Raw genomic sequence first — 8780 nt, 5'->3', positions numbered from 1 at the left:
AATTGTGTTGACAGGTTGCTTTGTACCCCCTCCCCATCATGCTTTCTTGTTTCTAATTCCTTCTTGAGTTCATTGCTTCGCAATCTAATCATGCCATAAATGGCATACACAGTTCCTTGCGATTCCACTAAAAGGGGCACATGCACTAGTTCATAACATGTAATACAGAGTCTTCTCTAATTTGTTCCCATGTTGCAGGCGTACATATTCTCTAGCTACTTTGTAGGTTTTCCTGTAAGCATTTTACTATTGCTTTTACATAATCAAACGATAACTTCGCATATACAAGGGATTCCCTTATGTTGTACTTTGAATAGGCACCAAATGCTTTTTAATTATTCTGTTTTTATAGGACCTTTTTCTCTCACTTCTAAAAGATCTTTAAATATGATCTAGGTGGGGGCAGAATTTTATCCTAAAACACAAAGAACAAAACATAACCAGAGAGAGGGAGAGAGCAGGTGATGAACGCGCCTCTCTCCCTGGGCCCGAATGGCAGCCTCACAGGTCGATGTCCCGCACGTCCGTAGGGGTGGTGGCTTGGTCCAGTTCATCCTCCGTCTTAGATCCATCACGCTGTTCCTGACGGACCTGTTGCAGGCTGTTGAGCAGCAAGCCTCGATCTGCTCCTGGCAGGCCTTGAGACAATCCACATCTGTGTTGGTGATCTTGGCCAGCAGCTCAGTCAGGGCATCACAAGTCAGAGAGCTCACTTCCTCATCCTGCTGGAGTCCACAGATGGCTGCTCCCACACTTCCAGTTGCGATCATCGATGGCGGATACATGGCGAACTTAAAGTCGGTGGCACACAGAGCGATGAAAGTCTGGGCATGTTTGCGGATCAGAGACAACTTCTCCCTCTGCTGGGGCAGCTTGCGTAGGATGTGCTCAGTGAAGTCATGAGGGGTGACAGCAGCCAGGTTCCACTTCAATTTGCCCAACACCACCAATTCCCACTCCAGCAGCTCCTGGGGCTTGATGGAGTTGTCGGTGTAAATGCACAACTTTTCCGCGGTCAGCGGGATGGTTTCTTTGAGCTTGGAGGCCAGAAACATGCAGACAGCACCCAGGAGCTGCAGATGGGTCTTCGGAGTCGGAACCCCAGCCAAGAAACAGTCCAGGTAATTCATGGCCAGAGGGAAGACTTCCTCTTCACACTTCTGTTCCTCACAAACCTCCAGCATCCCGGTAGCCACCATCCTGCGCATGTATGGCTGGATATCCTTCTGCACGCACTTGAAGTAAGAGCACTGAGGAAGGTAGCGCTCCTCGATGGTGAGCAAATTCTGCAGGACGCGGTCGTCCAGCAGGTTGCGGTCCGGCACGGCCCTGCGGACAGGGTCCACCTCGCAGCACAGCAGCTCCATGGCCAGCCGAGCGACTCGTTCTCCTGATTTCTCCGACTGGAAAAGTTTTATTTTATTTTGTCGGAGGGGGAGGGGCGTGGGTTCCCCTTACCTCCTTCCTTTGGCAAAATCGGGGGTTTCCGGGGGAAAGATGAGGGCAGAGAGAGAAGCTGGGAGAGAAGAGAGGAAGGGATGGACGGTGGACGAGCAGAGCCTCAGGGGCTGCCTAACTCGCACCGGTCCTCGCCTTCAAACTCGTCTTGCTCTCCCCAGCTCGCTCTTCTCTGCTCTCATATGACTTTTTTTAATGGCAAATTAAATACTAGATCTTTTGATACTAATCTGACCTTTATTGGGTTATAAATATTATAATACATCCAATTATCTACAGTGTGTTAGGCCTGTAACATATGGTAGACTTCTGTTTGTTATTATTCCAGATAATACAGTACTATTTAAAAACCATTGTGAACTTTTCTCTTTATTCAATTTGATTTTATTGAATAAATAATGATATTATGGTAATATAATGATTTTATTGTCTTTGTAAATAAATGTTAAACTTATTTTGCTTAAATCCAGTAAAATCTGCTTTTAAAATTAACGTTACTGGCTTTTCAGTCCCAAGTAAAACTTTTCTCTACATTTGAGCCTTTTAAGGCAGATTGAAAGATTTATGACCAAGAGTCATAATATCTAACTGTGCCCCAATACCCATCTATAAACCTAGGTTATGCAATCTATTCTCAGACAACCTCAACTCTACTTTTATGATGATCATGATAAGATAGTTTTTCTGCAATTAGTTTTGCACACACACATACAAATGGGCAGACATTCCAAGTAGCAGAAACATGTGGCCAAAACCCACCCACAGGCTTCAACCATGTATGTGCAGCAAACTTAACCACAGCTCATAAAACTAAACTCATGAGGGATGAATGTGGCATTCACTGCAATGTGCTGATGGATGTAACCAGTTTAATCCTACAAATAATTGATGCCATACCTGATTCTGTGACATGTGTCCCAGGCAGATACAAAGTAAGAGGAGGAAGAAGTAGAGAGACTGGCCATCTTTGAAGGACACTTGTTCCTAGACAAGTGGCCGATTAGGACAAGGATGTTACAGAAAAGGTGAAATATGATCTTGAAGGTTAGGGCATAAAAGACTTTGTGGCTTGTATCTTCCTCTTTCTTGAATGACTTGCTCTAGGAGAATCTAACTGATGTGATGTAAGGAGACTCAAACAGGGAAGTTCATATGGCTCCTGCCAACAACGGCACTAACTTTCTGGGCACACGAGAGAGCTACCTTGGAAGCAAATCTTTCAGCCCCAGTCATGCTTTCAGGTGAAAGAAACTGGAGGCAACCTCTTGACTGCAATCTCAAGATACCCTGATCCTGAGACACCTAGGTACTGGAGACACACATAATAAAAGTGTATTGTTTCCAGACGCTAACTTTTGTAATACTTGTTATGAAGCAGTAGGTAACTATTTTAGTCACCTTTTTCACTGCTGTGACTAAAAGGACCCAACCAGAACAACTTTAGAGGAGGAAAAGTATTATTTGAGGGCTCACAGTTTCAAAGGTCTTAGTTTCTAGAAGGCCAGCTCCATTCCTTGGAGCTCAAGGCAAGGCAGGACATCATGGCAGAAGAGCTTGGCAGAGCAAAGCAGAGAGGGGCCTCTACTTGCCAGATACAAATATATACCCCAAAGCCACGCCTGCAATTCCCACCTCCTTCAGCCACACCCCACCACTTCAGTGACCATTCAGTTAATCCCATCAGGGGGATTAATTCACTGTTTAAGTTAAGACTCTCAGAACCCAATCATTTCTCCTCTGACCCTTTTTGCATTGTTTTACAAGTGAGCTTTTGGGGTACACCTCACATCCAAACTATAACAGTAACTAATACCCAATTTGGAGGAAGAGCAAATCTGTTTGCATCTTCTGTAAGAAGAATGGAGATGGGGCTGGGCTGTGGCTCAGTGGTAGAGCACTTGCTTTGCACATGCGATAAAGGTATTGTGTCCAACTACAACAAATATAGTGTGTGTGTGTGTATATTATATATACATATATGTACACACATATATGTATATATAATTTTTTTAAAAAAGAAGAAGAATGGGGCTGGGGTTGTGGCTCAGCGGTAGAATGCTTGCCTCACATGTGTGAGGCACTGGGTTCGATCCTCAGCACCACATAAATAAATAAACAAAAGTATTGTGTTATGTAAAACTAAAAAAAAAAATAAAATAAAACAAGAAGAAGAATGGAGATGAAGATCACTAGAATATGCAGATCAAGAACTAATATTCGAGGGTATGAACTAAATTGACAAATAAGTGCTAAAGTCACTCAAGATAGTGGCAAGACTTGGAATAAAGAAGAGACTCGAGAACCCAACTAGATCCAAAGTCCTAATTGAAAAAAAATAGGATGGAAGATGGTTGACACAAATTCAAGCACTTAAAAAGGGCAGGAATTTTTCTAAAAAAAAATAATCATATTGGAACCTAATTAAGGGATCTTTTAGCCCACTTTCCCACCTCAATGCACATAGAAATTGACTCTGATGTATATATGAAAAGACAGGAGAGGCTCAATTACTATCCATGCATTAATCCTAGCCTTAATATCAATTGAACCTTGTTATACTATCTTAAGAGTTTTGGTCAAACTACTGGTATAAATTTTCTAAGGAAAAGAAATTAAGTTGCCCAGATTCTTATATTTTTGTAAAACAAGACTGTTTTGCTGCCTTCTTCACAAGGTACAAGAAAATTATTTGTTTTTATTAAAATGAAATCTAACTTTGGGACCACAAGCCATATATGTAAAATATATATATTTCCTCTTTTTATCTATTTACTTCTTTTTAACATTTTTTAAAGCTATGTTATTGCATTTTTATATCTTTATTTTATTTATTTATTTTTATGTGGTGTTGAGTTATCAAACCCAGTACCTCACTCATGCTAGGCAAGTGCTGTACCACTGAGCTATAACTGCAGTCCTTCTTTTTACTTATTATAGCTTTGGCTTTATCAATTCCCTGGTATTATACCAGGATTTAGGGAACAAGCAATTAGGGAAATGTGAGAGAGGCCTCCTCTGGTCAATAGGCCACCTGATCAGCATTGGACTCTGTTCCAGCTCCCAGAGTCTGCAAGAACATAGAGATAGCCTCCTGTTTCACTACAGCTTCTGAGGCCATGATGCCCAGGTGCCTATGCCAGACTAACTATGCCCTGGCATTTGTTCTTTCTATGTGAGGGTTCTTGCCAGTCACAGAACCCACAACCCTCTGTTTGTGCAGGCACTGAGACTCCAGCTCTCTCTCAGGCTGTGACCAACATCTTCCCCTATGAGCACCAGGCCAGCTCCCTACTGATAATCTAGCAGGGTTGTCTTCATCATACCTGCAAGTAAATGTCATTTGGAAAACTTTTACATCAGTAATACTTAACTTTTTTATTTCCATTTCAAAAAGTTTGAATTTCCTCCTGAAACAAGGGAGTCTAAACATAAGAAAACTTGGCTATACTTCCTGCAAAGAGGCATGGAAACATGTTTTCATCTGATTATGAATGCCCACTGCAACAAAAAAGAATCCCTAATTGCTCAATAACTTGTGATTATTTTCCATTGTCTTTGGTGAACATTTATGAATTGCATGCCTATCTCTTCCATTTCTAGAAACTGCAAAAAATTTTACCATGGTAATATCTTAGTAGGACATTAACACAGTGTGCATGCCTTTGGCACACACAGTGGGTGGGGTTACAAATTAACTTGAGATTAGCAAAAGTTATACCTTGGAACATTCCGATCTAGAAGGAGAGAAAAAAGCTAGTAGTGTCTGCCCAACACAATTTACTATTAAAAAAAAAATTTAATACTTTGAGATGAAGATTGAGGAATATAGCATGGATAACATTCATTTTTAAATTAATAATAATTAATTTAATAATAAAGTCATTGTATTTGTGCCATTTTAACCATTTGTTTAATCTCAATAATTCTTTCCATAACCAGGTTATAAAGTGGTCACAACATTTTGATTCCATAATCTCTTCCACATTCAGTATCCCTTACAATACACGAAGGTTTTTGTTTAATTTTTTTATTATGGTGTTCCTCAAATCCAAAAAGTAAAAATATTAATGTAATTACATATATAATTTATATATAATGAGCACCCACAATAATACCATGTGGATCAAATGTTACCATTTTTTCTCATTCCCATATGCCTTTTTTCTTTGAAGAAATAAAGCACCAGATAACAGTTGAAGCCTCTGTTCCGATCACCAATCCTAACTCCAGCCCCCAAATTTCTTCAAGTGCCTCCATCTTCTGTGCTTTGCATCTCAGGGAGGGTAGCCTGGTGTTTTAAGTTTCCCATCTTCTTCAGACATAGCAAGGGGTAGTCTCCTGCCTGCATGAGGGAGAAATGGCAAAGTCAGGTCCTACTGCTCCCTGGGGATTCTTTCTCAGTTCCTGCCTCAGTCACTTATTGCTATACTCAGGGTTGCCAATTAAAGTTCATTTCCAAGGAGGAGTCTGGTGCCTCCAATTCCTAAACCTTTGTGAAATTCTGTGGGGTGAATCACTTCCTATCAGCATCCTCTTCTGCAGGCTTTTAAGTTTGTGATTTAGTTTGACTCATATTTATCATTTTCCAGCAATTTTTTTTAATTTCTGGCATCTTATACTGTCTTCCCTTCTAATTTCTATCATTTCAGTGGCTTTTATTACTATCTTATGAGGTAAAAAGCAAAAAACCCTTCTTTAATTAATGCTATGGTTTGAATGCTTTGTCCCCTCAAAACATTATGTTGAAATTTATTCCCCAATTCAACATGGAATGGCCTTTGGGAGGTGATTCATGAATTTTGCGAGCTAGCTGCCCTTATTAAAGGACTTGATGGAAAGAGTTCAACTGCCCTTACCCTTCTACTTTCCACCGTGTAAGGACACAGTGCTCCTCATCTTCAGAAGACACAGCACCTAGGGAGCCATCTTGGAAGTGGAGGTGGGACCCTCACCAGACAATAAATCTTGATCTTGGACTTCCCAGCTTCCAGAATTGTGAGAAGTCAGGGTATTTCATTATAACAGCACAAATGGATAACGCAAATCAACCAGAGGGTTTCTTTCCCCTATCATAATAAATTTCTAAATGACTAATGTGACTGATGAAATGGCCCAGCAGAGTATCCTGTTTCAAGAAGAACCATTTTTAAAGGATAAGTTTTGTCAATAAAGAAAAGTAAGTACAGGAGCAGAACTTCATAAATTTTCCACTATCAGGAAAGAATTTCTTCAGATATGAAACTGGATCAAATGTGATTATATTATTAAGACCAAGGGAAACTCAGGAACTTAACTATGAACTTTTGTGTGACTACTTTAGTCCCCTTAGTTTGGGTTCTGATACCTGACCTTGGATCAGAAAAGCTTTCTGTTCTTATTACTTCTACTCATATTTTCAAGGTCTAAATATTAGACCATGTTACAATGAGATGCTACAGAATAAGTGATAGAATGATTGAGAAATATTTTTTTATAAATGTAAGTGGGTTCATTGCAACATAGGTAAGATTCAGTCCCTGTATGTCTGTGCCCATTTCACCCTATTTTGGACTATGTCTTTAATACACACCAATCATGGGACAATTTTTAATTAAAAATATGAAGTAAGAAAGCAGTCGGACTCTCCATTCAATCTGACAGGTGGTTAAAATTTTAAATAGTTATTACATTTACTATTTTAGGATAATTTACGACATGACTAAAAGCTAAATGCACAGAGCAGATTATAAGTCTTCCTTAAGAGTGTCGTTTTTTTTGTTTTTTTTTTTTTCTATTTGGAATCACATACTAGTAATTGATTAAGAGTATGTTGAAAGGAATCTTTTAGAGTATAAAGAAACATTCTATGCTTACTAGATGCATAAAAATAGTTCCTTTTATACTAAGTGGCTTTAATTTCTAAGAACCCTCAGACCTGGGGCTGTTTCCCAGCCCACTGCTAGAATTCCTGATTGTGGCACTCTGCTGAAACATGAGTTCAGTTACCAAAAATAGCCGAGTGGAGTAAGAGGACAGATGAGAGTAGTGTAAGGCCACAGTTGTCTGAAAGTGACCACGGACCAAGCAGTCTCTAATGGACAGGCAAAGCCAACCTCCGCTCTCCCAGGAAAGAAGAAATGCTTATCTGAAATAACCCACCTTTCTGGAGACTTCAAACTGACCAAGCATTGAAAAGATCTATAAGGTATATCTTAATATTACTAACTGGGAGGGCAATATTTTGAGGACTTTTTAAGAAAAAGTTTGAAAATAACAGTAGTTTGCTTAAGGTTATATCATTTAAAAGATGCCTGATTTTTCTCTTTCCTGGAGAGGAAAATTAATGCAAATTTTGTAGTCTTTCCACAAACAGATAATACATAAGATTTTCCTGCCAGCTTTATCTCTGCCCATGCCGTCAGAGAAACTACCTTCTCTATCATACGCTTAAGCATGCTAAATTGGTGCTATCGATTCCAAAAGGATGAAATGTGGTTATAGAGCCAAACAAGATTGTGAATGTGTTATGCTTCACAGAAAATAAAAATTTAGTTATCTAGATGCTCATCCACAGTTGAGTTAAAAACTGATAGGTTTTAATGATAGACTTGAGATTTTTAGTAACAATCCAAATTGTTAGTTCCCCTTTCAAAGGATTTTGTAAATAACTCCTTAGACATAATTAAATCAGTAGACTTAGTAACAGCAATTATGTTAAATTATACTTATGCATAAAATTTGCATACCTAATTTTTAGAAGATGAAGCTTAGTAAGAGAAATTACAGGGCAGTGTGTCGAGTCCGGTTAAATTTAAATATCACAACATAACTTCATATCCTGTTGTCTTAAACTACACATGAAACTGTCTTGAACCCAATATATGAAGTTGATTCATAATGATTTCAGTCTCATATTACCTTTTAGCATTTTCTAAGAATACTAATTGCCTTCAAGTATGAACGCTGTGGACAAATATAAAGCCAATTTCTCTGACAGAAAACTATTAAAAATAAAGTCAGTCCTGTGTATATGGAAATTAAATTTCTTTTTACCTGATAGAAATAACTTCCATTTTTTTCCCAAGGAAACAAGAACCTGAATACTCACCTTGATTATTGAGATTTTTAAAAATAAGTCTTTTTGACATACTATTGCGAATAGTAGACAAGGCCTACAGAATTACCTAGCCAATATCTGCTCTGTAAATACATGATTACACATTCTTAGAATTCAAATTAGTTCTCTCTCATTCTGGCATCTTAGGGGAATTAGGGTCTGTATCTCAGAGCTCTATATCAGTTCCCTGTCCAGACCACTCTCTTTTATTGCTGAAACTGAATTT

At 38.9% G+C, this 8780-nt stretch overlaps 2 protein-coding genes across 6 annotated transcripts in view; one reads left to right on the top strand and one right to left on the bottom strand.

Annotated features, from left to right (window-relative positions):
• Nucleotides 1-219: 219 nt before the first annotated feature.
• On the bottom strand, nt 220-1629 carry LOC124094858 (G1/S-specific cyclin-D2-like). The gene is given in 2 exon segments (XM_046447870.2): nt 220-614; nt 617-1629. Coding segments are annotated over 2 exon segments (864 nt in total). The 5' UTR covers nt 1368-1629; the 3' UTR covers nt 220-501.
• Nucleotides 1630-7484: 5855 nt separating this feature from the next.
• The window catches only part of Palld (palladin, cytoskeletal associated protein), a 375619-nt gene continuing 374323 nt past the window's right edge, over nt 7485-8780 (top strand). For all 5 annotated transcript variants that reach the window (XM_046447644.2, XM_046447643.2, XM_046447641.2 and 2 more), the window contains exon 1: nt 7485-7642. The gene's annotated coding sequence lies outside the window, so the exon portion shown is untranslated. The remainder of the gene's footprint in view (nt 7643-8780) is intronic.

This window comes from Marmota monax, unplaced genomic scaffold (assembly GCF_021218885.2).
Source record: "Marmota monax isolate L192 unplaced genomic scaffold, Marmota_monax_Labrador192_F-V1.1 WCK01_AAM20220418_F8-fsc00040, whole genome shotgun sequence".
NCBI classification, from domain to species: domain Eukaryota; kingdom Metazoa; phylum Chordata; class Mammalia; order Rodentia; family Sciuridae; genus Marmota; species Marmota monax.
Note: the sequence above shows the minus strand (reverse complement) of the source record. Positions and strands in the feature narration are given on the sequence as shown.